Source organism: Citrus clementina, unplaced genomic scaffold (genome assembly GCF_000493195.1).
Source record: "Citrus clementina cultivar Clemenules unplaced genomic scaffold, Citrus_clementina_v1.0 scaffold_5, whole genome shotgun sequence".
NCBI lineage: Eukaryota > Viridiplantae > Streptophyta > Magnoliopsida > Sapindales > Rutaceae > Citrus > Citrus x clementina.
Genome location: NW_006262201.1, coordinates 33,752,307 through 33,779,325, shown reverse-complemented (window position 1 = coordinate 33,779,325; position 27,019 = coordinate 33,752,307). Strand labels below are relative to the sequence as shown.

The 27,019-nt window shown below is 35.2% G+C and overlaps 3 protein-coding genes and 1 pseudogene across 8 annotated transcripts; 2 read left to right on the top strand and 2 right to left on the bottom strand.

The window, feature by feature from the left end:
* The window catches only part of LOC112098190, a 6,290-nt pseudogene extending 579 nt beyond the window's left edge, over window positions 1–5,711 (top strand).
* A 4,546-nt stretch (window positions 5,712–10,257) lies between these two features.
* Window positions 10,258–13,494, top strand: LOC18042674 (probable protein phosphatase 2C 34). Of its 4 annotated transcripts, none has more exons than XM_024183210.1 (6): window positions 10,258–10,627; window positions 11,641–11,954; window positions 12,240–12,548; window positions 12,632–12,749; window positions 12,864–13,087; window positions 13,193–13,494. In XM_024183210.1, exons 2-6 carry the CDS (start codon window positions 11,712–11,714, stop codon window positions 13,403–13,405), a joined length of 1,107 nt encoding a protein of 368 aa, XP_024038978.1. In that variant the 5' UTR covers window positions 10,258–10,627; window positions 11,641–11,711; the 3' UTR covers window positions 13,406–13,494. The 4 variants fall into 4 exon arrangements, with proteins under 4 accessions (XP_024038978.1, XP_024038977.1, XP_006433478.1 ...); XM_024183209.1 differs by having other exon boundaries at window positions 11,637–11,954; XM_006433415.2 differs by having other exon boundaries at window positions 10,258–10,646.
* A 219-nt stretch (window positions 13,495–13,713) lies between these two features.
* Window positions 13,714–21,646, bottom strand: LOC18042673 (phospholipase D zeta 2). 3 transcript variants are annotated; one of them, XM_024183206.1, is made up of 20 exons: window positions 21,141–21,646; window positions 20,493–20,594; window positions 20,187–20,302; window positions 19,944–20,082; window positions 19,603–19,770; window positions 19,026–19,199; window positions 18,637–18,879; window positions 18,429–18,545; window positions 17,990–18,129; window positions 17,754–17,903; window positions 17,338–17,494; window positions 16,714–17,244; window positions 15,941–16,051; window positions 15,667–15,813; window positions 15,379–15,576; window positions 15,066–15,167; window positions 14,737–14,892; window positions 14,536–14,601; window positions 14,359–14,420; window positions 13,714–14,280 (listed from the first exon to the last, which is right to left on the bottom strand). In XM_024183206.1, exons 1-20 carry the CDS (start codon window positions 21,396–21,398, stop codon window positions 14,031–14,033), a joined length of 3,387 nt encoding a protein of 1,128 aa, XP_024038974.1. In that variant the 5' UTR covers window positions 21,399–21,646; the 3' UTR covers window positions 13,714–14,030. The 3 variants fall into 3 exon arrangements, with proteins under 3 accessions (XP_024038974.1, XP_006433476.1, XP_024038975.1); XM_006433413.2 differs by having other exon boundaries at window positions 14,761–14,892; window positions 21,141–21,645; XM_024183207.1 differs by lacking the exon at window positions 20,493–20,594.
* Window positions 21,647–23,064: 1,418 nt separating this feature from the next.
* LOC18042996 lies at window positions 23,065–26,083 on the bottom strand. The gene is made up of 8 exons (XM_024183211.1): window positions 25,697–26,083; window positions 25,527–25,593; window positions 25,398–25,437; window positions 25,138–25,270; window positions 24,814–24,885; window positions 24,013–24,093; window positions 23,489–23,550; window positions 23,065–23,398 (listed from the first exon to the last, which is right to left on the bottom strand). The coding sequence occupies exons 1-8, from the start codon at window positions 25,976–25,978 to the stop codon at window positions 23,332–23,334; spliced, it is 804 nt and encodes a 267-aa protein (XP_024038979.1). The 5' UTR covers window positions 25,979–26,083; the 3' UTR covers window positions 23,065–23,331.
* Window positions 26,084–27,019: the final 936 nt, after the last annotated feature.

Sequence of the window (27,019 nt, the reverse complement as noted above, 5' to 3'; positions counted from 1 at the left end):
TTACAATTTAATTCTACATTATTTTCCCTGACTTTACCATTATTATCTACACCCGATGCAATATCACTGAGCCCATCCAACAACTCCTTATTCGCATTTTGCGAATCGCTACAAAGTGACCCATCTTCACTCCTAAACTCCATTATTGCCTAACATATACACTTAAAAACCTAATTCCTCATTCAAATGCCAATACATAATGCATCAATATCTCCACTGTTAACCCAGCTAAATGACAGCAACCCTTTACTACCAATGTCACTTTGCTTTACTCATCAGAGCTTACACGCAACACAGTACACAGCACAACTATCCCAACACTCAATAAAATTCTTATTCATAAATACAAGAATGCAACAGCCAGATAATGCTTGAAACGAGGCAACTCACCAAAGTTGTTTGCAACCCAGATGGATTCTATAGTATGCAGAAACGACAAAAGCAAGCAACACAGTATTTACTACATCAACAGTACACACTACCATGAGCCCAGCATTCGCCAACAAAAAAAAAAAAAAAGAACTTCGGGTTTTGACAAAATAAGAAGTTTGATTTTCACCAAAAAAAAAAAGGGAAAGCAGCGGATGGAGAAGGACAACTGAACTCACCAAGACTCGTGTGACCATTCATGCTGATAAAGACGAGCTCCCAAAATCAGCCGCACAAGTTGGAGAGGAGGAAAAACCTAGGTCATGCGCAGGGTGCCCGTAGAGAATAATAATCAAAACAAGATCCTGGCTGTAGAAAACGGATGGCTATGATGGTGTGGAGTGTGGCCAGTTTGTCAGATGGCTGCAGTCAAGCACGGTATTTGCTATTTAAATTTCAAACTCTCTTTAGGCCACACGTGATGCCCATTACCCATTCCTTTTTCATTTTAATTTTACTTTATTTATTTGTCACAGCCACAGGTGATGCCCATTACCCATTCCTTTTTCATTTTAATTTTGCTATTTTAACTTTAGGGAAATTTGTAACCTACCCCCAAATAAATTGACATTTTGCACCGCGTTCCCAATAAATTTGACTTGTTGCACTGCGCACCCAAAAAAATTGACATTTTTGCACCACGCCCCCAATTCCGTTATTTTCTCAGTTAAGTTTAACGGCTCCATTTAACTTTTGATTGAATGACAAAAATGCCCCTCTATGTAAAAAAACAAAATTTTTAGCTCATTTAATTTTTTAAGGTTTTTTGTTTCAATTGCAATAAAAAAAAATAATTCTTCTTACATGTTCATTGTCACCACTATTATTTTTTCTTTAATTTTTTAAAGATTTTTTTTCAATTTTAATAAAAAAAATTCTTGTTACATGTACATTTGTCACCACTATTATTTTCCTTTAATTTTTTTAAAGATCTTTATTTCAATTGCAATAAAAAAAATTTCTTGTTACACGTACATTGTCACCACTATTATTTTTTCTTTAATTTTTTAAAGATTTTAATTTCAATTTTAATAAAAAAAATTCTTGTTACATGTACATTTATCACCACTATTATTTTCCTTTAATTTTTTAAAGATTTTTATTTTAATTGTAATAAAAAAATTTCTTGTTACATGTACATTGTCACCACTATTATTTTTCCTTTAATTTTTTAAAGATTTTTATTTTAATTACAATAAAGAGAATTCCCATTAAAATTAATTTAAGGAATAAACTTCCAATTTTACCCCTCCACCGTTAAACTTAACTGAGAAAATAACGGAATTGGGGGCATGGTGCAAAAATGTCAATTTTTTTAGGTGCGTAGTGCAACAAGTCAAATTTGTTGGGGACGCAGTGCAAAATGTCAATTTATTTGGGAGTAGGTTACAAATTTCCCTTAACTTTATTCTACTTTCATTCATTAAATCTTTGCTAGTTATAAATTCGCACTCATTTCTTGCTTTTATTTTTAATTAATTTGCAAATTTAATCAATTCTCACCACTTTATTACTTCTTTCACTTTTTCTTTATTATCTTCCTTAATTTAATAATTCACTTTATAATAAAAGGCTTGCATAATTATTAGTTTTTCCCGTTATTGTTATTGATTGTCTAGTTATTTCTACTCAAGTTTCCAACACCGATCGTACCTTCTCGGTATTGAAAACTAGGAGATTGGTGTTGGGTTTGAGAAAAAAATTTTCTAATCTTAAATAATTAGTTTACAACACCAGCAATTACTTTCGGTATTGAAAACTAGGGGACTGGTGTTTGTGTTAAATTTTTCCAGTAACGTTTGAAAATATGGTCAACCCCAATCTACTCAGAACTCATCAGTATCGAGCTGACCTCATAAGTATGACTTGGAGCCTATGTTGGCAATCTGGTTTACAAATACGACCTGAGATTTATGTGAACAACCGGGTTTAAAAATACAACCTTGAACCTACATGAGCGACAGGAAAATTCACCAGTCCCACCTGGAAATGAAGAAATCCGACCTCAAAATTTATTTGTCCGACTCGGGGAATTAGTTTGACATGGAAAGTTATTGGCTTAAATAACGTAGCCTAATTTTTAGGGAAGTTGTACGCCACGATTTGTTAAACAGTCTCCAATTATTAACCACTCGCAATTGCTGAAGAAGGTGGGCTAAAGTTAAGGTGGTAACCGCCCACGACCAATGGCTATTTAAGCTGAAGAGGGCAACAGAGAAGGGGGTTAGCAAAAATCAACCAAAAACTCTATAAGTGACCTATCTAAGAGCCTTAACATTCCCGACCAGATTTTTAGTTTCTCTATCGGAAAATTCATTTATTTTGAACTCATTCACAATTCTTCACTCTCAATTTTATCTCTTTATACACAATTTTTGACTTAAGCATCGGAGGGTCTACGCCGGAACCCCATAAAGCCAAACATGTTACAACTCAATTGCGTGAGAATGCTGCATGAAGAGCTGCTTTACTTTTGGATGATGCTTTTCGCAAGAGTTGTCAGTGCAGTATCTGTCATCAATGTCGTGCCATTCAGAATGTGCTTTGAAGGATGAAAGAACTAGCATTCTGAAGATGGGTCGTTGGATGTGGCAGAAAACTGATGGTCTGATGAAGTAAAGAGCTTCTTTTAACACATGAAGGGTACCATTCATTCTTTAGTTGCACATAGAATATATAGTGATAGATCAGCCCTGGTTTTATCAGTTATCTGGTAATACATGTAGACACGCTGATACATGAAGCACACAGGGTGACAGGACTGTTGCAACTGGAGTTAAAATGTAAGCATTTGTTGTTTTGTTGCCACCAGTGAGGGTAGATTGATGTTTGTAAATGGTACTTTTGATTTTTGCAACTCATGGTTATTCAAGTTGAATACATTGTTCTTCAATTGAATCTTGAATTCTTTAGTTTTATTATTTGTAAAATGAGGTGAAAATATTGCTAGTTCATTGTTCTTGTTCAACTAGCTTTTTGAAAAGGTCAATCTGAAATGTTACAGAAAGTTGGTATGCAGAATTTTTCAAACAACTTTTATACATTTTTTTTCCTATCTCCTAATGCAGAAAATGTTCTCCTTTTTACTTGTCTTCGATAATTTTCTTACTAACAGCTAACACCTCTGAAGGGTGCCTTGTCCAGCAAGAAACAGATTTCTGCAAAAATTTACCACAGGAATATTCTCAAAATATGAATTATACTATTCCTTTTGTTTCAGGGCTGAAAAGATGGAGCATCAGAGAAAGTGCATTTTGCATGTACTGTAGATATTGGAGGCATTTAGTACGTGGCGGTGCATCAAAAATGAAAAAAAGAGAAGCAGAGATCAAAGCTGCAAGAACTGCTTTCTCTTCTAGCTATCCAATCAAGAGCATCTGAGTTATCCGGTATACTAGTTGGCAAAGCTCTGTCGACTGTAATCCTTTCCAGAAAAACAGGAACAGAGCTGGCTAAATTTGAGGAGACCGTAAATGTTCCGAAGGCAAAGAAAAGCCAATTCAAGAAGAAAATTTTGAAAAAGAAACGCCCTGTAGGCAGAGAAGAATGTAATCAAGCATAGTACAGGAAATTTGGTAAGCATGCTTGCTGGTTAGAATGGATAAACTGGATCAATGTAATACATATCTTGGTTTCAAGTGGTGGGTACAAAAGTATTGTCTGCAGAAGGGAGATGTGATATTGAGCCTATTGAGAGAGAAATGCCTCATCACATTGGTGATGATTCTGAAAGCATGCATTCAGCAGCTGCAAATTGTAATTAATGCAGCAATGAGGGTCCAGTCCTGAGGTGGGTACATCTATCTTCTTTGGAAAAGTGAATGAGGCAACTTCTGTTTCGGGAACATCTTCTGTGTCTGACAGACATCTTGTGAACGAGGGTACATCTTCTATGTCTAGTGGACATACAACTGCTATGGCAGAGGAGGTGAATGAGGCAAGTGGGATTATTGAGGCAGCTTTAATGATGAATAATTCAACATTGTGTGGGTCAGATAGAATCCTCATGTGCCATTCCTGTGATAATCATAAACCAAACCGGAAGAAAGGATCCGAGCTGCTACAAGCCAAGCACAAGTAGCTGCTTTAATATTTAGAAAAATTAAAGCATAAACTAGCTCGTTGGCTCTCTCAATAGTCAGTTAATTCTCTTGGCATATTTTGTTTAATGCATCACACTTCTTTTATTTGCCAATTTCTTTATATAAATTAAGATACTCTGAATAGTCAGATAATGAAAATGCCTTCATTTTCAGTGAAAATAACAAGATTTACTGTAGTTTTCTGCTCTAAGATATGCAGCAAACAGTTACAAGTTGCATAACAAAGCACATCAAATAAATGTGCAGCAAAGGTTGTTAAGTTCAATGGTTAAAAGAAAGATTAAAACAAAGGCATCTAATAAGTATCTAGCAGAGGAGGAAATCATGTGCAGGTGGGCATTACATATAAGGATTTCTTTAATATTTATAAATAATAATTTTCCTATCTTGTGCAGATGTGTTTGCAGCTGACATATTGTGCTGACGCAGCAATTTGTTTGATTGTTCTCTTGGGAGTAAATGCCCTCGAGGGACTAGATCCAGGATAAAACTCTTACATTCAGCAATTGGTTTGCAGCTCACATTGATTAATAACAATTTAAATGAACAGCTAGTTAGATTTGAGAGTGTGTCATCCCTTGATGATTTCTGTCTAAAGAATTATTTTACTCTTGCGGGCAGACTACTAATTAGTAGGTTTCATCATGTAAAAGAGAAAAATATTGAAAAGCTGTTTACAGTTATCTAGATATTTGTCATGTGGATGTCAACAGAAAACATTATTTATCCAATCTGGTTTTTCCTTTTGACCAGGAAATTATCTTCTGTTTTCGGTGCCAACAAATGATGTTTGAGCCATTTCTTATGAGTATTGTTTTCCTATTATGTGGTGTTGATCCGCTAAGTGAGATTAATTATTGGGACAGGCCAACCATTCCAGTATTGTTTTGCTGGTGCTGAAATTAGACGCCGGATGATTGCACCGGGTTTTTATTATTTATTATGATAATAGCCTACCAATTTAAAGCTTAAAATCTTTGCCACCAGGTTACAAATCATGCTGTAGAGACAGATACAGCTATAATTGCTGATCGAAATGCCATCCTGAAGATTGAAGGCTTCCTGAGGTAAGAGGTTGATATCATCATTCCAAAAGGTTGAAGGCTTCCCGAATTAATTATTAAACTAAAGTGTTCCCATGTTCCGTTCTCTTTCAGGCAATCTTGCGGGCACGAGTAGGTGGGAATGTTGCTGGCCTTGACCTTAACCTGTACCACCAGTCTTCGCAGATTATATGACAGTTTGAGGCTGATCGCATGAGACAATCCAGCAACTTAGAATGCAGTTCGCATATTGAACAGACACAATTAATTAAAGGTATCAAATTGAATTTATCAGAACATAAATGTTAAGACAAGCAGAGAGCTGATGAAACTCTTCATATATTCAGTACTTAACTGTTGGACCTCTGCAGTGAACTTGCTTTATTTCTAGAAAATATTTGTCAAATTGGACTTTAAAACTGTAGCTTTCTTTGTGTTGTTTGTTACATATAAACGAACAATAGCCATGTTCTATGTTATGTAGAACTAGTAGCTGGAAAAGCTGTCTGTTTATGATAGAATCGCAAGTTAAACATTGAAAAACAACTTAGCTCAGCCTTTCCCATGTGGTGTGGTGTCAGTGGCTGAAGTGAATCGATAGCCATCCGATCAAGTGCTTAACATAATGGCTTTGGACCTTGGAATGGGCTGTTAGGTATAATAAAAAGGTCTAGCTGTACCACCAATAATATTACATCGCATCTTATTCACAGTTAACACCAGTAGTGTTGATAATTTTATACAGAAGCTCCCACTAAAAGTTGGTTATTTTTCTACCAACTCTTCTTTACGCAATTAGAATAAGTTAGCAGAATGCAACCGGGGTTTCAATCGTCAAAGTTTGATTTTCCTTTCTTAATAAAATATGAGTCATATTACAAAACAACAGGCTAGACTGGCATATCGATATGCTTCTTGACTGTGTTCTCCTCTCACCCAGGCAAATGTGCTGGGGATTGATTTTTGCAGACGATAATACAAGAAACAGTAGACTCTTTACATGCACATGTAACATGTTTCTTAATTATTATGGGTTTTTTAATTTCTTATTATTTTAGTAATTTTTATCTGAAAATTCACAGCTGTCCAGTTTTAGCACGCACATCTTATAATACATTCAAGAACCGATAGGTGATATTCTTGGGTGTCAAATCTAAAGTTCTCCTCATCTGGGATCAACAACTTATAGAATAAAATCTCTTTATCTACAGTATAAAATCAATGTAACTTTGCATTAGCCTGAAATGCAATGCCATTGACAATGAATAGTTTTATCCATCCTTTCATCATCACGTGACTGTCAGTTTCACTTTCATTTTCCTTGTTGCCACTCATTTGGCTCTGCAACTTTTTACACTCATTCACTCAACACTCAACACTCAACACTCAATTGCCATTTGTCTTCTTTTTCTATTCATTAGAATATGACCACCCCCACCCCACCCCCAACTGGACATTTTTTTAACTCATCAATTCAAAGACAATGAAGCTTTCTTAGTCAAAGACACCCATAAAAAGTACCTCTCCCAATCCCATCATCAAAATATTATAAACACGACTCTTCATCCAAAAGCCATCACACAAAATCTTCATTAGGGGAAAAAAAATTTTAAAAAAAAAAGTTATGTAAATTGAACAATGATTAGTATGTTAAAAACTTAAAATAATATTTAAAAACTCTAGAATGATCGTCTCGGCCGCATGAGAAATCTAATCTTCGTGCTAATGTGACCCAAGAGATCTTCCATGGGTCACCACCACCCTTTGTTCCAAATTAGCCAATTAAAATGACCAAACCCTCGATTTCTCATTATTTTATTTTAATTTTTGAAAGGTTAATTTAATTTAATTAATTAATTAGACACGACTAAAAAGACTCGAAAGCTAAAAAGACTTGAAAGTCAACAAGTCAACACCTACCCAATGAAAAGGAGAAAAGTAAGGGGGCGTGGGCTACTGGCTATTACTGTTGCTTCTCATGCTTATGCATTTGTGTGGAAGCTTGCGTGTCCTCATCCAGTGCGCCGCCCCGCATGTGATTGTTCGGTGTTACGTGGTTAGCTCCTTATTCGTTAAATTCTAGGATGCATTAATGGTTCCTGGGCCGCTGGTCCCCTCCTGATCATCCCGTGGCCCCCATGTAATCGATCGGTCGCTCCATTTGTTTTTCCCACCGACTCCATCATGGGGTCTGAAGGTGGGCTGTTGCAATTCTGTGCATCACATGCGTTGCTGTTACTGTTTGCATTTTTTCAGGGTCGCCACGTCCTCGGCTCCTCGTATCATTCATTATATCCGTTGGATTGGGTGGTTTTTGTTATTAATTATGTCTACACACGTACACATTGGATTCTTTCGAGTGCATCCTCCATTAGAGTTTTAATTATAGAATTTGGAAGAGAAATGTAATTACGCGTGTGATTATTTGTAGGCCGGCCACGTGTAAGGTGTTTACAGGGAAAGGTACAGGCGTCGCCAACTCTGAAAACAATCTCGTAAAGGGAAATAATTGTTACCGACAGCCACCAGGAGGTCCCACCTCATCAACCCAAAAGAAGGAGTCTGTGAGATCATCTGACTCGGTCCAAGTGAAATCAATAGTGATTGGTCATTGCCCGTCGTATTCTTTTGGTGGGCATCGGACCCACCCGATTTTAACCCCTCCACCATCACCGCCACCACTTTTCTTAAAATGTACCGTGGGAGTAACATTCATAAGATCTTTGTCAATTTTGGTTTGGGTTTTATCACTTCCTAATTTTCCATTTCCTTTCTTTCTAACTTTATTATATATAGGCTTTTTTTTTTTACCTCTACTATGTCATGGGTGTATTTGCAGACACTAAATAACAAGAAATAATTTTATTACAATGTTCCAATTGTCGATCGTTGTAATATTCAGTGGCTGTAATTATAATATCGATAAGCTTATAGTTTGATGCCAAAAATAAGTAAAATTGTTTTAGACAAATCAAAATTTTGAGTTCTCCATTTGTACATTATTTAAACTATTATTTATATTCTTGTTATAAGTACCTCTAGGTCAATCACACTAGAGTGTGATATTAATTTAATAAATAAAGAATATATACTAGAAGCGGCCTAATATACGTACTCATAATTCATAAATGATTTCGTTTGAGAGAGCACCAAGTACAAAAGTGCCTCTTGGTTCATTACTTTTGCACGGAACTTCTTTCTTCAATCTTCTCTACCATTTTTTCACCCAATTGCGTAGATATAGAAAGAACACGATACTACATATTTATGGAAATTTAGAAGATATTGCTTTATTAAGAGTGGATAGAACTTCCTAATAAAAGACAAAGGCTTCGTTAGAAGTGAAAACCCCACAATATTTCTTCTTCTTTTTTTTTAATCTTTTCAATCTTTGCATGTGTGGTAAGAATAATATTACTCACGTGCAAAATTTTGTTTCTGGATTCAACGATTTGTTATTGACACCCAGCTTTCCTTGAATTGATATTTGCATTTGCCTTTTGGTCCAAGAGGCATCAATTTGTCTTTGATTCCTTTTGGTCATGAATAAAGAGATCCATGTGTTATCCTCAAAACCTCCAATTTTGACAAGATTTTGTTATATAAATAGCGTAAGTTCTGTAGAGATATTTTTCAATTATTGGGTAAACTCCAAAACCCATTTCTCACATAATGTATATCAATAAAATGTGGTAATTCTTAAACTACTTTCATATAGAATGCTTTAAATCATCAGCTTTTTATCGTAAAAAATTAGGAAAAATATTGTTAACTTATTTTCTAAAGGCAATTCCTCAAAAAAAAAAAAAAAAAAATTTCTTGTCATGAAATTAGCCAGAGAAAATTATACTTGAATTTATAAATTTGGCATAAACATGGTCAACAAGCTTAGTCATGTGAGAGAATTTTAGGTATTATATGATGCAAACTCAAGGAACATTTTCTACTTGTTTCTTCTTAATTTATTCACTTGGTGGCTTCTTATGATTGGCTACCCTAATTGACTCCTCCCATTGACCCTATCTAAATTATCACTCATATTCCATTAACAAATAATTGTTATCACATTCATTATTTTAATCAATTTGAATTTTGACGGTGCTAGAATTAATAAAAGAAGCACCTGGCTTATAATTTGCCATGTGTATGGTACACATTTTTTTGGCACAAAATTTGTTACTATAAAATATACATTGAAAAATACGCAAAACATTAAATTAAAAAAAGAAAAACCCTTTGGAACAAATCATATGGTAGAGGTAGACATTCTATTTGATTTAAAATATTAATCCAAGTGATCATGTTTGGCCAACAAAAGGCATCTATGTATTTCTTAATTTTTTATTCGTTTTATCAAGAACGTAGATGATGATTAACTAATTAGTTGATATACCAATCTCAAGATTTAAATACTATTTAATTAATAAAACCAAAGTTCTATATATAATGCAAGCTCATTAACATGCTAATAATCCTATAAAATTGGAGCTATCAAGAGTCCAATAAGTCTGCAATTGGTAACTATTTTTCAACTCATCATTTTCAAGAACACATGGTCAAAAATGGTGCTTTAAAATTGTAATATAGCTCTTGAAATATATATATATATATATATATATATATAGACAATCGTTGTATAACTAACATGTTATAAAATGGAAAGTATGAGCACGGAGTATACAAATAACTAACAAGATTACAAGAAGCTTTGTAACCACAAACTAAAAGCACATTTAGTTGAAAAGCAGTTCAAAGGAGAAGCAAATTAAATAAACAAAGTGCTTTTGTATGTACGTGTAAGATGTATGAAAACAACGACAACGACAACAACAACAAAAGAGTTGCGCCTTTGTTTTCTTCTCCACAGTGAAAAGGAGAGGAACACAAGGCAACAAAAGCTCTTTTTCATTATGGATTATTGCAGCAATAATCCATCTCAAGATTTTTTCTCTAGAATTCTCAGCTCAATAAGGGATCACCGGGATTGCTTCGGACTCCGGCGGCTGACGTCAGCTTTCCGGCTATTGGTTCAGAGCCCGGCTATCTGATATTGTTTGTTTCTCCATCAAAGGTCTTTCATGCATATGCTTTTTTTGAGTTTGTTTTTGTTTGAGTGTTGGATAAAGGGTCAAAGGGCATGTTGTTTGGTTTCTGAGAAAGTTGACAAGAAAATAAGGGAAATGAAAGGAATGTTTGATGTGTGATGAATGGGAAAAATAGGTTTTTTTTTTTTTGAGTGAAAAAAGTTTCTTTTTTCTTTGCTTTGTTTGGTTTCCAACTTCCAAGCAAGTTTTGGGAGAAAAACAAGGAGAAAATGAAAGTTTCACAGTTGCATTTCATAATAAATTTATATTTTGGATTCTCAAAATCTAAATTTGCTTCAAAGGTGGGTTAAAATTTATTTGATTTTTTTTTTTAAATGATTTGGTAATCAAAGATTGTGTAGCTGAAAATATAGAGCAATGTTTTGATTCTTGATGAGCTTAGCTAAGACTTATGTTGAGCTTCTCCTTTTCCTCCTTTGTTTTCTTAAGAAACAAACAAAAGGGTCACCTTAAGTTTGGTTGCTGGTTACATGGAAGAAAATATGAGAAGACAAATTTTTAAAAGTCATGCTACTTTTTTCTCAGGAAGCAAACAATGCATAGGGCTGCTAAGTTTATTTTATAACTTTTTTCGTTTGCTTGCTAAAAATTCTAGATCATGAGATATTGGAATTCCATGTCATGATGAATATTCTCTGTGATGTCTTTCAGATTCATAGCTTTTTGTTTTTAACTTTTATAAAATTATGTTTCACATTCACCGTTTCTTGTTTTTACTCTATTAAATTGAAAGATTCTTGCCTTTCTGAGTAGGATCATGTCTTTTTACTTCTGTTTTAATTATCTGTTTGATTCTTAATAAAGTATTTGATATGCTTTGATTATCTGTTTGGTTCTTAATAAAGAATTTGTTAGAAATAAGAAGAATATTGGAATCTTCTTTTCTTAGGTATCTCAATGCATTTCCTTTTAAGCTAGATTTTGATTGTGTGTGATTATTCTTCATTTTCAAATAGGCAGATTTTGAGTCTACATAAAGGGAAAGAAGAAGCCAACATTGACTCTGGTGTGGGGGGATTGAATTTGAGGAAATGGGGCATTTCTCCTCCATGTTTTACGGATTGGCAAGGTCCTTTTCAATCAGAAAAGGGAAAAATTCTGAGAGTTGTGCTGGGAGAGGAGCTGCAGAAGCAATGGCTAAAGAAGCCAAAAGGAATGAAATGATTTTAAGGTCTTCTGGTTTTGTAAATGTTGATAGTTCCAATAACTTTGCCTCAGTTTTCTCCAAGCGAGGCGAAAAAGGAGTAAATCAAGATTGCGCAATTGTCTGGGAGGTATGTGGAAATGGCTACTCTTGTGCTTTTCTTGGCTATCAAATGAAGTGTTATCATAGAAAGCGACATTGACAATTATGTAATCGTAAGCTGCTTTTGATAGCCAAATTATGTGGAAATGGCTACTCTTGTGCTTTTCTTGGCTATCAAATGAAGTGTTATCATAGAAAGCGGCATTGATAATTATGTAATCGTAAGCTGCTTTTGATAGCCAAGCTGTGAGCAATATTTGGTTCTTGGTTCAATTTTGATTGAAAAATGTGCTCATTCTTTGTTTTGGAGCAGGAATTTGGATGTCAGGCAGACATGATGTTTTGTGGGATATTTGATGGGCATGGTCCTTGGGGTCATTTTGTGGCTAAAAAGGTCCGGGAATCAATGCCTTCATCGTTGCTTTGTAATTGGCAGGAGACTCTTGCTGAAGCTTCTCTTCTCCCAGATATTGACTTGGATTCGGATAAAAAGACTCATGGATTCAACATATGGAAGCATTCTTATGTTAAGACTTGTGCTGCTGTTGATCAAGAGCTTGAGCAGCATCGACAGATTGATTCATTCTACAGCGGAACAACTGCTTTGACAATTGTCAGACAGGTACTGGAAATTATTTTAACCAGCCACTTGTATCTTGCACATGTTCATCAGAATTAACGAGCTAGTTATTTCTGTTTCACCAGGGTGAATTCATAATGGTTGCTAATGTTGGCGACTCACGAGCTGTATTAGCCACCACTTCAGAAGATGGAAGCTTGGTTCCAGTTCAGCTAACAGTCGATTTCAAGCCCAACTTACCTTGTCTGTATCTCTCTCTCGCTCTCTCACACACACACACACACACTCTGTCTCTCTCCAACACAAAAAAAAATAAAAATCATGAATTGTTTATATTATTCTTGATTGTATTTGCAGATGAAGCTGAGCGGATAATTCAATGCAAGGGACGGGTCTTCTGTTTAGAAGACGAGCCAGGAGTGCACAGAGTCTGGCTTCCGAATGAGGAATGTCCGGGGCTGGCAATGTCTAGAGCCTTTGGTGATTATTGTGTCAAGGATTATGGACTCATTTCTGTGCCCGAAGTGACACAAAGGCATATAACCAGCAGAGACCAGTTTGTTGTGCTCGCAACTGATGGGGTATCCATAATGCATTATTACGATATTACAATTATTTTCAAATTATTTTTGTTTGTAAAGATTAAAGAAAATAAGTTGAAAATTTTTATTGGTTTAATTCTTCAGGTATGGGATGTAATCTCTAATCAAGAAGCAATTCAAATTGTATCTTCAACGCCAAACAGGGCAAAATCAGCTAAGCGTCTGGTTGAGTGTGCCGTACATGCATGGAAACGCAAGAGGAAGGGAATTGCAATGGATGATATTTCAGCCATTTGTCTCTTTTTTCATTCTTCTCCTCTTTCTCAGCAAGTTCATGCTGTTGTAACTCCAAAATAGTAATGGAAATGAGCTAGGAAGTGGCTCCTTGTTTAGCATTTCTCATATATATCGTACCTTGTTCAAGGTAGGTGATTAGAAGTTGTTCACATCAAGTGCATATTCAAATTCAATTGCTTTTTCTCCATTAATCCGTTAATCAGCCACTACTCTGTTTGAGATTGAGGTTACGCAATCTCTAGTTGATTGCCGTGATTTCCAAATTAAGCTTGAACGCAACAATGACGAACGGGCCTTGAAGCAATTCAATTAATCAACTTATGCAATAATTTGAAGTAACCTGAACAGGTTTAACTTTGTTCAGGTACTTTAAGAGACAGCATAATCATGGATAATTACTGACATTTCATTCATTTGCTTGAGCTAAGGGAAATGGAATTATGTGCATCAAGGCATCTACAAATGGCATTAATCAAGCCCAATGGGGCCATAGATATCCCTCTCAATCTGTACTTTCTGACATTATCAGTGCCGAAACGTTTTAATGGATGTTACTGCTGATGCTATGCTCACTCTATATCTCCCTAAAGTTTAAACTACTTGATGAATATCTACGATTGCAACTACTGCAACTTGTGCAAATTTTTGTTTCTCTATAGCATTTGTCCCTGTATGAGATTATTTCTTAGTGAAATACTTGAGGAGATGCATAAAATTCACTTTCTATTAATACTGGTCTCAAGTCTTCTTGACACATGAACTGTAACGGGAAAGCAACAAGATGTCCCTTAACAGATTTCAGTCTTTCCATTGGGTCTGTTGCTATAATCTCTCCGTTCTCGTTGGTTTCTAGCTTCTCCGGGGCTATCCCAAAATCAATTGTGGTATGCCCAAGTTTCTCCTTCCTCTGGTTCATGCTGTGTCTGAGAGCAGACCTGCATTTTGAATGCAAAATGAGAGACTACCTACATGTGAAAGAAAGAAAAGACCAAAAAAATGGTAGCGTTTTGTACCTTGAGTGGATAACTTCATTGGGCATGCAATCGAAGACATCTTCGTAAATCAGGGTGTTTTCCTATGAGAAGAAAAATATTAAGTGACTGTCTAGAGTCAAAATCATCAAATACACTCCACATAAAAATGCTGACAAGCAGTAGATGTTTTGTCTTAAAATAAACTGTTCTATGAACCTCTGCTGTTGCTTGCCACAAGTCTCTATATGTTGTGTCTGCCAAAGGATCACTTATTCGGCTGATCTGTAGAAAGTAAAAGCAGAATTGAATTACACTAGAGTGTTGTTTTTCAGCACTTTTTAAGGAAGCAAAGAGAAAAGAACTCATTAAATTCAGGAATTGATATAAATTATTGAGTAAACAAGAAGTCTGGAGTACATTGTGATCTTCAATTGTACGAACCTCTCCTGCATGAAGACCAAGATGCTCAGCCCAAAGGAAGCAACGGAGAGAATGAGAAAATTTTCCAGCCTTCCAAGGCTCTCCATTCATAGATGATTCTAGAAATTCTTTATCTTCAATTACTACATCAATCTGAAGCAGAAATAGTAAATGAATCAACTTATGAGAGAGGGTTTAGTCAAATACTCAAATTAGAGGAGATGGAAAAATGCATAAACTTTTATCTGACTTTAACTTGTTAAAATAAACCGTTAAGACATAATTAATCATCCTCCTCACATAACTTGGTACAATTAAAACGGTACCTCAGAGTCCCTTGATCCAAGCAAACTTCTATCATTAATGTTGGATGAGCCAATCAAAGCAGCACGATCATCTATTATCATCACTTTGCTGTGCACATACACCTGTATGGAAATCAAGGTTAAAAATTGGTTAAAGTATGTGATGAGGCAAAGCTCACATGAGATAACTAATCAAGCCATACTCCATGAACAAACACTATGCTTCATTTCTTTCATCAAGGGAATAATAAAAAATCAAGGTCGAGCTTAGAACAAAGCCATCTTAGAAAACAAAATAGCTAAATAAACTGAAGGAATGCAATTTAAATTGTACCTGACTTGTAGCTACAGGCCCACCATCACAAAGTCTTCCATATGATCTCAAACCATAGAAGCTAATATAGTCTCGTGTTTTAGGTCCAAGCAGCATACTGAGTTTATGTAATATCGAAGTTTTCTCTCGGGAAATAGTTCGATACTGCCAATGAATTATGGCTCTAACAGTTGCTGCCCCACCATCATCAATACCCCCCTGTCGATGCATGCACAAAAGAAAGATTCTAAGTATCTTGTTAATTTATAACTAAAACTTGAGGTGGGGAAACCCCAAAAAAGTATGTACCTGGAAACCTGGTATGAGCGGTAAGACAACAATAACCCGGAAATATTTCTGTTCTTTGTATGCTCGCATGATACGTCTGTATAATGCTTCCAAGATGCGGTTCTGTATAGTTTCATCTCCTGAAAGACCTGAAATGAAAAACTGATTCTGGAAGAAGGAAACAGCAGTAGCAAAATGGTCAGCATAAGAAATGAACAATCTTGAAGACTAAAAGTTCATTCAATAACCAACATCTTAGGAAAAGAAAATATTTCATCAAATAAAGTTCTCCTACCTCGATGTAAATAAAATGTTCTGCACTCTCAATCAGAGAACAATAAGCACTGTGAATGCTACCTTCTGTTTGACTTGTTCCTGTAGACCACTGGCTGACACTTCTGATAATCTGCACATATTCATTCATTATGGCAGGAAACTAAAATTACAAAGAGAACAAGATTATAGTTCAGATACATTAGGCAGAAAAGACAGTAATACCAGATCCATGTACGTGGTATAATTTTTTCATAATGACCAAGATTTATGTTTTTCCTTCACATATCACTGTGAACAAGTTAATCCACATGAGTTTCCTTTACTTGAGTTTTATTGAGTTCTGCAACCTACATGTTATGTTGATGACACCATTTACCTGGCCTTTAACGATTTTAATTGGCACAAAATACTTGTCTAAATACATGATCCATGTACGTGGTATAATTTTTTCATAATGACCAAGATTTATGTTTTTCCTTCACATATCACTGTGAACAAGTTAATCCACATGAGTTTCCTTTACTTGAGTTTTATTGAGTTCTGCAACCTACATGTTATGTTGATGACACCATTTACCTGGCCTTTAACGATTTTAATTGGCACAAAATACTTGTCTAAATACATGCTTTGGCACAAAAACTCAAAGAAGCTTAGAAATAGCACATGGCAAACATGTCTGGCTGGAATGGTGTATGGATATAACTGCTGGTAAAGTTTATATCACAATTTTGGGACATAATAGAATCTAAGGACACTACAAGATTTTATTTAATAGCCAGAGTTGTAGCTAACCTGGCAGCGGCATGCCAAACGCGGACCAACTTGTCCACATTTACTAGAATAAATGTCATGATTTTCTTCCGGTTTTTCCCGCCACTCTTCTCTCTTGTCCAAGCCAAACTCCCGAACTGAATTTGAGTTCATCTCACGTTGAAGATCCACAGCATCAAGGCCATCTATGGTACCTCTTATCTTAGAATTTGGGGCTAAAGCTTCAGTTTTGTACTCATTAGAAGGGATTGTACAACTTCCATAGAACCCAGATGTCCTATCAAGAATATTATGATTTGTATTGAGGCCATTTGACTTGTCATCGACATTAGGAGCAACTAGTTTATCAGATTCCTGAGGCAAAAGCAATGGAATATCTTCTGATGGTGATTGTGAGGAAAAGGAATCCCGTCTGGTGAGATCTTTCTGATTTTCTTCTGTGCTCTTGTTTTCAATGCCTATCTCTCGACTTCTTCCCATGTAGTGAGGGAGAACCATGTGGTGATGAGGGATGAGTAGTGGAATGTTTTGTTCATTTGGAGCTTTGCTTCTCTAAAAGTATGGTTAATTAATATCAGCCAATAAGTTTGGCAAATAATAAAAAAAAAAGAAAAAAAAGAAGATCACAAGTCTCAGAAGATCAACCTTTGCATGATTCCAGCGTTGAACAAAATGCCGAGCGATATCACGACAAGGTGGTCCCCATAAAGCACAATGGACATCATGCCACGGCATACGTGGATATTTTTCACGCTCCAGTTCATCTTTCATTGTGTCCTCCCAACTATTTGGTTCAGATTCTCTGGCCGAACAACATTAAAGAAGTATTAAGATCAAAGTCCATACACTTACCACCAAACACTTTCAACTATTTGAATAACCAAACAGCAGTCGACAAAATTCTATAATCATATCATATTGACATGTATAACCAATACTAAACTATCGGAAAAGTTTTATTCCATTTGATATAATGCATACTTATATAAAAATGAAGTTGAATCCCTACTAGTCATGCTAAAACCATTTTCTCAAATTAGAAAAAATAAATAAGTAAACACCTTGGATTATAATAGTCTTTCCCAGGCCACAAAGAAGGAGGGCAATCTCCCACTTTGTGTTCAATTGTGTCGTAACGACCAAAGCATAAATCCAATCCTCCAATGAAAGAAATGCGATAATCAACAATAACAAGTTTTTCATGGTGAGACCTGCATGTATATATATAATCAGTGATCAGAAGCAAGAAAACAAGCAAGAAGGAAAGTACTTGGTGTAAACTGCCTAAGAAGAATACCATAAATAAACTCCAGTTGAGACATGGTCAGGATGGCGCAGTACTTTCACGTTCTCATGAATTTTTAGGAGCCTTTTCTTACTGTACATACTGTTAATTTTCAAAGCAATAGAAACTTCCTTGTAAAGAAGAATGTAAACCTGCATAACCATCCAAATTGAAATTTGTAACATTTATAACAAAAATGTCGATAAAGCAATGTCAAGAAACTTTCAAAGGACTTGTTTAGAATGGTGCAGTTTTGGTGATCTATCATATACTAAAATATGGACATCCTGATTGGGAACAAGAAATATAAGAACATATCATCCCAAGCTAAGCAACGAGTTAAAAGATTATATTAAACATTCAATCAGCTAAGTCAAAATTGCAAATGATGGCACTGAACTCCCTGAACACAATAAATTACCAATGATAGAAAGAGTTGTTATATTTGTACCTGAATCCCTTCCTTGGCTTTTTCTTCTAGTAGAGCATCAAGGCGAGAGGAAGGATGATTTTCAAAAGGACGTATGAGATACAGCTCTGGGCAAAGCCACCAGCCAGTAATGAGTATCTGCAGGCAAGTTTTTATCATTCAGCATTACAAGGAATAGGCACTGGCATATTGTTCAATGCAGTTGGTCTTGGTAGAGGAACACTTAAACCTGTGATTTTGCATTTTTTATGGCAGAAGCAATTGCTTCAAAAGCTGCTTGACCATCTATAAACCACTGAGCTTGACTCCCATCTTCTGTCAAACCCCTTGGAGGAGCATAGGAACCGAATCGGTGAGGATGGCACCACCCTTCAAGAGGTCTAAGACCAGCATCATTAATTGCAGCAACCCATTCTTTAACTTTGCCACTATTTGTGGTTCTTAACTTTATGCTCCGATTTCCACAAGAAACCTTTTCAAATGTCCAAACATGGTAATTATAAGTAAAAATAGTACATTCAAGAAAAGTATTCATGAAAAAAATATAAACCAAGGTCTCAAGCCTAAAGCTTACTAAATTCATCTAGTTTCCACACACAAAAGACAAAATCAGCTGACCTGAAATGCGTAGCGCAATGGATTGGATCCCTTTACTTGGCTTGCCAAATATACTCCTGGTCCTTCATTCCCATTCGTGGTTGGTAGAAGTTCAAATACAATTATGTCTAAGACTCTGGTGTTATAAGGATCTTCTAGCAGGACCAAGAATCCAGGTTTCAGAACAGCCCAGACCTGTATATAGATAAAGTTTGAAATGAAGATGGTAATTTTTATTTTAAAAAGGTAACAGGACAGAGTATTTAATCATGGTTTGAAAATAGAATTGGTTTTACTAGCAAACTGATGTCAGAACAGCTCTAACAATTGTTGTGGATATCCTATTTTTCAATGCTAAAGGAATTTGATGATACTCTTTGTTATCATTCTTTAGAAACAAGAACCTATATGATTTTCCACAAGAGCTTAAGTGAGGTATCTGTAAGCCTATTAGGATTTATTTACAGGTTCTAATAGTTGAAAAATCTGTTAATTACAAATGCTGTTGCCTGTATGACTGTGTGAAGACAGCTGGATGATCTCAATTGACATTACAAGGATAAAGATAAGTAAACCATGATCAAAAGTATTCTATTACCTTGTGCCATTTATTGCTACAACAACTAAAGCAACAGCCTGTACAATGTATGGCATCATCAGTCTTGGAGATATTTGATAAATGTTTCACCATAACATAACCTTCTTTTAACTTTGGACCGTACTCTTCTGAAAATGACAACCTTGATACCTCCAAGAATTTGCACACCTATAATCCAGAGCCACTTGTTATGACAAATGACTATGTTACGTAAAAGTTGATAAGAAACAACAGAAAAGAAAACTAACTCTATCATGTAATCTAAGTTCCAATTTCCAACAAGTTAGGCATCACATAATTGACCCATTGAAGATGACTACTAGCGAAGTTTGTATGCTCACCTCTCGAGAATTTACGATATCTATGTTTCCCATGAAGTGATTCAAATACCCTTGCATAGCCACCTTTGCTCTCTCTGCAACTGTCTGCTTTCCTAGCACTGGGCGAAGAATTGATAAAGCTGCCATGGACGGCACGTATCTGCAAAACAAAATACCTCATAAGAAAGACAAATGGAATAGTACGAAGGGCTTTATGAATGCAATTCCTCTGTCAATTATAAGAGGTGCATAAGAAGAAATTACCTATTTCTGACACTTTCGCTGGGATGCATAGGTACAGCTCCGTCATCAGGTTCATCATCATCTTGCACAACCGCTACCTGATCTACTATTCCTATGCTTTGAAGCCATTCTTTAACCTAAAATGCAATATGCCAATAAGAAAATGATCAAAAATCAGAAAAAATCAGTAACAAATGAGAACTTACAGAAGTTACCAACACTGGGCAAAACAAACACGCACACTACATCATGGATTTGAATACTTCTGAAAATGTGGTATAGAAATGACATAAAGGAGGTAAGGGCAAGTTCAATTAAAAGGCAAACCTGCCCTTGTTTCTCGTGAAGTTCATCAATAATAGCACGTTTCTTCACAGCAAAATGTAGATAGAGAATTTGTGAAGCTTTCTTCACTAAACTCCACTTAAACTGTCCAATAGAAAGTACAGTTAGTACTTGAACAATTCTTGCAGCATGTAAAGGCACATAACAATACAAATGAATCAAAAAGACTACAGATTGAGATTATTTGGCAGGTTCTAGATACTAACAACCAATGCCTGATTCCAAATTCAACTAGCTTTGTAGAAAACATAAAACAAAATGTAAGATCTTTTCCATTTTCGTTCTTATTCTTTTGATCATTTTATTTACCCTGAAAAAGAAAAATACAGAAAACAAAACCGTTTAGCAAACGTACAATACACATAACAAATGAATTCTTAAACTCTACATTATGTCAAATCTGTACCTCTATATGTACGCACAATTGGCGCGTAAAATTCCCTTGTTCTTATTTTAAATTCGAAACAAGAAAAAAAAATCACAAAACCAATTTTTCGTTCCTTCCCCACTACTTCAATATATCATACCAAAAAAAAAAAAAAGAAGAAGCATAATTAGACACACAGAAGCACATAACCTGTTAACAAATTTGCATGTTTGATATATATATAAATAGCAACATATCAGTACCTGTTTGTATTGAAGCTCAATTGTATAAGACAAAAGCATGGGACTAATGTCACTTGAGTCTGGTCTTGCCACTGCCACAATTGTTGCTTTTGGCAACTCATCAAAAACTTGTTCATGTTCTGCAGCACATTGCTTGGAGGAGTTATTACGGGGCAATACAGTCACCGTTGGATGATGCTGTTGCATTGTGTGATGCTGCTGCTGCTGATGATAATCATCAGAATGTTCGTTGCCAACAATGAGTCTCTCTGTTGACATGGAAAAACTCCCGTTTGATTCCCAAGAAAATCACCAAGAACTTGCTCTTGCATGTCCTTTATAAAGCTTTGATGTTTACAAAAGGAAAAGAAACTGAGATGGGTTTTTTTGAAAGAAAAGATTTTGAAAGACAGAGTCTAGTAGTTTTTATAGTTGAAGAAGTTTTTTTCTTTTTTGGTGGGAGGTTGTAAGAACCGGGAAGGCAAAGAAAAGGGTGATGATGTGATTAAGTAACCAATGGTTATATAGACTTTTCATGAAACTTTCTTTTTAAGTATGACAAGTAGGGCTTGATTTACACGTGGGACCCGTCAAAGGCTTTTGTATAGAGACTTCGTTAATTTTGTGTCATGATGTAGTTTAAAGTTAACTTTTCTTGTTTTGATGAGCTAAAGCAACCTTATTTTCTCATAATTACTTCAATTTGATATTGGCAAGCTTAAAAAAATGTAGCAAATGAATGGAAGTGAATTATCCTTTTACCCTTCTATTTTTGACATTTTTATAAAATCATTAGACCCACAAAATCTGTAGCTTTGAATTTTCAGTTTATTTTTCTAATGGAGCCAAGATCGATTGCTTTTGGATTTGGACAATGTGGTCGGTGAATTTTGAGGCCAAATGGCATATGTCAAAAGCAGAATCACTTCAAGAATATGCTGCCTTATGTGCTTAGCACTGCGAATATGCTGAAATGGCAAATGATTGGTATCTTGCAAGTTACAAGTACAAGCCAAATATGCTTTGGATTAAGACTCTTATTTATTTAATTGAGATATTAATTGGCATCTGGGATAAGCCACTTACGTAAGATTCTGTATTCCACTTTGTTGAGGAAAATGAAGCAAATACAATTAATGCATGCTCGGAACATTTTGTCTGACACGGCTAGATTAACTGGCTTGTGTTATTTGCACAAATTGGACAGGTCACAGCCTCACCCGCAGCCATAGAAGCACAACAGTCGTAAACATATCTTTTATTTTCTTTTCTTCTGTTTCTAGTGGCAACAAGTTCATGTGGATGTGTAGATTTGGGATAAGAATGGGTGTTAACTCATCAACTAGCAATGGAAAAAGATGGCCTTTGTGACTGGATAAAATCAATGGTGATGGAACGTGCTAAATGGAAAGGCTTTTGAGGTCTAAGTGTCCAACAACCCAAGACCAAGAGGGTCTCCAAATTTATCTGCCTTAGATCACTTGGTTTATCAATTAAGTCATCTAAAATTGTACAAGCAGACAAACCCAAGGTCAAAATTGAGCAGTTTTTAAGTTTGTTGGCAACTTGGCATTCCTTTCTATTTTTTTAAATGACTGATAATGAAGGTCTTTTGGATTTGGCACAAAGGTATATGCTCATAGTGTGCTTTAAGCTAAATTAAGAATGCCTAAAACGGGACGCAACGAATATATTAAACATGAACTTTTTAAGGCTTACCTGGACAATGATTCAGTCCTTGTCAGAGGGTCGTTCAAGCTCATTTTCTTTTTATCAACCTTTGACTGCACATTTAATCCTTTGTTGTATCATTCTTTTTGCTATTTCCAGAGCCGAGAACTTTATTTGAAAATGTATGTGAAAGGTTCAATGATTTTCTTGCCGGGGCAAGTTTCCTAACATTGATTTACAAGGCCGGGATAGGTATATAACAATATATTATTCAATAGCTAATAGAAACAAAAATGTAAATTGATAGAATATTTGCATATCTGTATGGATCCGAGTCCTACAGTATTCAAAAAACGAAAGCAAATAAGGTAACACAATCTTATAATTGAATTAGATGCATGATACAGCTAATTTATAGATTGTTTTATGGTCTACTGACTCACCTCAAGAGTGCTTTAATTTAATGAAAAATGTGAAATATCTGTATACCCATCAAGTGAACGTCAAAAGTTGAATATGAAGCCAATTTTAAGCTGAATATTCAAACAGAGCTCCAGTTCCGACAAAGAGAGTGAACCTTAGCAAGAGCAGCCATGTAATCATCAGACCTGAAATAATAAGCAATCTACATGAACATGAGAAATAAATTGCTGAATAATTGACTGACTAACTAGCAGGAATGTATTCTGAATCAAGACCTTTGTCCATAAGGAGACTCGCATGCTGCAAGAATATGAAGCTTGGCAGCATCTGCTTTCTTCTGCAGATAGCAAATTATTAAAAGATGGTTACTGTAACTCGTACACAAGGAATTACCAAAATGAAAATTACACCAGCAAGTACTTTTGTCCGGGGCCACTTCTTGTTTCAGATATCATATATACTCAGGAATATAAATTGGTCCATCTTCCTTCAGATGTTCTCAGGTAAGCTCAACACTATGCAAGTGTATCACATAACTAATAGTTTCCATTTTCGAAACAATGGTCCATATACCAACAGAAACTCCTTATTGATATGAATGTAATATAGACAAACAGTCAGTTCAGTCTAGTTTTTGAAAATATGCAAATGTAAGTATGAATAAACCCAGTCATCCTTGTGGATCATTAATAGTGTTGTAGGAGAATTTTTTATTAGTCTATCATGGTATGAAAGCCATGCTTTATACAGAAGCATTCCTTTCAAGGTCCATAAGAAATATTAGAGTTTCAGAACAAACCTGAGATTCATAGAACAGTCCAGCATATAAGGAAGCATAAAAATACTCGTTTTCACGGCCACTCGAAAATGCAGCAACAAGCTATGCAGAAAATATAACTGCTTAGTCAAATGACATTCTTACAATAAATGCAACTGCAAAGACCAAAGTGCAATGCAACATCACAGAACATATTATCAGCTTCCTACATAAGCGAGAGTTTTGCTAATCCATAGCTACTAATTTGATATAACACCTACTATCCTTGAAGTATTCAGGTTAAGTGCACTAATGTCCAAAGTACAAACTGAGAGTGCGCATAGAGATGTAACATATAAAGTATCTCGTAAATAAGCTGGGATATTCATATTCTAATTTCCTAAGTATGTCTACCATGGTAAATGATTGTAACGTATATATAAGATATCTTATCATATTAATGATTGCCAGGAGGGGCCCCTATTAGCCAAAAATAGTTTATAAATACAAAAGCACGAGGATATCCATCCCATTGGCCAATAAGTGCAAGCACCAAAGTCCTTTTGCCTACCAAACTTAAGGACTTCGAGACACAAGCAGTGTAAGTTAATAATTCTGTCCTCCCTCTATAATAAACACATCTAGAAGACGCAGACGAAAATACTTTTTAAATCATCTTTAGCTAGAAAGTAGATAGGTTACATGGTGAAAATCACGAACGAAACCTTATAATTAACTTGAATAGGCCACGTAACTACCTAATGAGACATAAGTATGTCCTAGATGTTAATATAGAAACAGAGCTAATAGGACCTCAGAATTAAAAAGAATAGCAAAAAATACCTTTTCTGGATCACCACCACCTTTAAACATGTTATATGCTTCCCTCATTACAGGACGAGGATCTCTACCAACCTGCATTCAGCTTTTATATAATTAGATAGACTCAGAGACAAAGATGATGGGTTAAACACCACAAGGAAGTTAGTTTATTCTTTGAAGCATAATGTAGCAACCCTTTCATCTCAGCATCTTAAGCATCAATACCTTTCCATTTCACCATTTCTTATAAACATTCTCATTTCATTAGGATCTCATTTGTCAGTGAATGGTCTAAAACTCTAAATAGATTCTATAATGATGTTTGCTTAGCAACTTTTAACGTGCCTCGAGAAATCGGTTCCTTGCTTCGTCAACTCCATACAGCTGAGCTTCGCAAAGAAAGCACCATATTGACTCCTCGGTATCATTTGGATTTTGAGCAACATCTATCGGAAACTGCTCTGCACCTTCTTGAAACCTATTGAAATGTGAAACTCGAATCAACTTCTTCAGAATGATCCCAACTAATTGAAAGAAATTAAGCAGTTCATTGTGCTCAAATATACCCTTTTTCAATCTGCTATAAAACGTGAAAAATTTAGTACCTATCGAGATAGTAAAGCGATAAGCCCCTTTGCCAGAGATCTAAACAACAATCAATTCACAAATTAATCATAATATACTCATATGCATATAACGATTCACATTTCCAAGGAAAAAAATTAAAAACATACATGCCTTTTGTCGAGGATCCAATTCAATTGCCTTGTCAAATTCGGCTACAGACCCCACAACATCACCCTTAACAACAAAAAATGCTTCTCAGTATCATCTAGAACTCACAAAGAAAAATAAAACTTTATACACATTGTAAGTAACAAACACGAATCGAAACAAAATTCACCTGTCTAAAGAGTAGCATTCCCCTTCGAATGGCAACAACGGCTTCACGAGAATTGTTGTTGCCACCAGTTAAAGCATCCCAGATGCCAGAAACTGAAGGAATGAACAATCTTCTAGTGAATGTGGGAGCTCGGTTCTGAAGAAAGTGACCTCTTGGGGTTGAAAACAGTGAGTTTATGTGTGTTTGGACTGAAAGTGGAGCTTTTGAAGTGAGTAATGAGCGGTGAAAGGAATATGGAGGGGGATTAATGGTGGGTTTCAAAAAGTGTTGGGTTAAAGCCATTGACGTGAATTGAAAAAGATGCAAAATTTGTAGTAGTACGGTTGATGCAAGTGAAGGATTTTTGGGAGTTGGGTTCTTGATTTTTGGTAGGTTTGTGAGAGGGATAACGCGCCAAAGGTACCCGTCATGTTTATTGATGGTGGTTTGTTTTGTCCTGTGCTAACTAGATTTTTTTTTTTTTAAAAAAAGCATTTTTATATATAATTTAAAAATAATTTCAAAAAAAATATTATTTAAATTTTACTCATAAAATAACTATTTGTTAATTGTTGTAATAAATAATAGAATGAAAAAATAAGATCTTTTACAAAATACTCAATAAATAAGAACAAATTAATATTATTTTAATTAAATCTTTTTCTCTATTAAATTTAACTATTCTCTATTTTATTCTCAACAAATTTAATTACCCTATATTTTATCACTCCAATTATTTTAATTATTCTCCTTTTTTTCTTCCACTCCAACAAACTTAATTACACTCTATTTTCAACAAATTTAAATTGACCTTTGTTTTTTTCTAAGTATTTTTAAATCTATAAATTAGAATGTTTGTGAATGGAGCTGCTCATCCAGTCATCCTTCCACCTATTAACTAATTTATTAGAATGTTTGCTCATCGCTAGCAATTTTAAGATAGAGATGCTGTCAGATTCATCATCATCAGATGATGAAGTAGAGATTAACGTAGCAATAGCCATTGCAAATCGAAGACAAAAAAGAAAAAAAAGAAAAAATTCAGGGCATGTTTGCTCATCCCTTTCCAGTAGTATGGAAAGGGATGTATGTTGGTCATGTCCGCAATAATCTTAGAAGCAATGGCCTCATATGATCTTTGCATGTGGCATATGTTTTATGGGTTATCAGTAACACATAAGGACATCAACGTGTTCGATCGATCTCTATTATTTAAAGTTATGAGTAATTTAAAAATAATCAATTTATGAGGGTTTATCCAAAATTTATGAACAAAAGTTTGTTTTATTAGTTTCCTCTAATGTCTTAAAATTATTTATACATCTTTGCCGATAAAATTTTAAA

Excerpts from the sequence above, each read along its gene's own strand:
- LOC18042673 (XM_024183206.1), bottom strand. The coding sequence starts at position 21,398 with ATGTCAACAGAGAGACTCATTGTTGGCAACGAACATTCTGATGATTAT. Across the intron at positions 20,595-21,140 it reads TTGAGCTTCAATACAAACAG|TTTAAGTGGAGTTTAGTGAA; the intron begins GTACTGATATGT and ends TCTATTGGACAG. Across the intron at positions 20,303-20,492 it reads TTCACGAGAAACAAGGGCAG|GTTAAAGAATGGCTTCAAAG; the intron begins GTTTGCCTTTTA and ends ATTGCATTTTAG.
- LOC18042996 (XM_024183211.1), bottom strand. The coding sequence starts at position 25,978 with ATGGCTTTAACCCAACACTTTTTGAAACCCACCATTAATCCCCCTCCA. Across the intron at positions 24,886-25,137 it reads CAAGGAACCGATTTCTCGAG|GTTGGTAGAGATCCTCGTCC; the intron begins GCACGTTAAAAG and ends AGCTGAATGCAG. Across the intron at positions 23,551-24,012 it reads GACTGTTCTATGAATCTCAG|AAGAAAGCAGATGCTGCCAA; the intron begins GTTTGTTCTGAA and ends TGCTATCTGCAG.
- LOC18042674 (XM_024183210.1), top strand. The coding sequence starts at position 11,712 with ATGGGGCATTTCTCCTCCATGTTTTACGGATTGGCAAGGTCCTTTTCA. Across the intron at positions 11,955-12,239 it reads ATTGCGCAATTGTCTGGGAG|GAATTTGGATGTCAGGCAGA; the intron begins GTATGTGGAAAT and ends GTTTTGGAGCAG. Across the intron at positions 12,549-12,631 it reads CTTTGACAATTGTCAGACAG|GGTGAATTCATAATGGTTGC; the intron begins GTACTGGAAATT and ends CTGTTTCACCAG.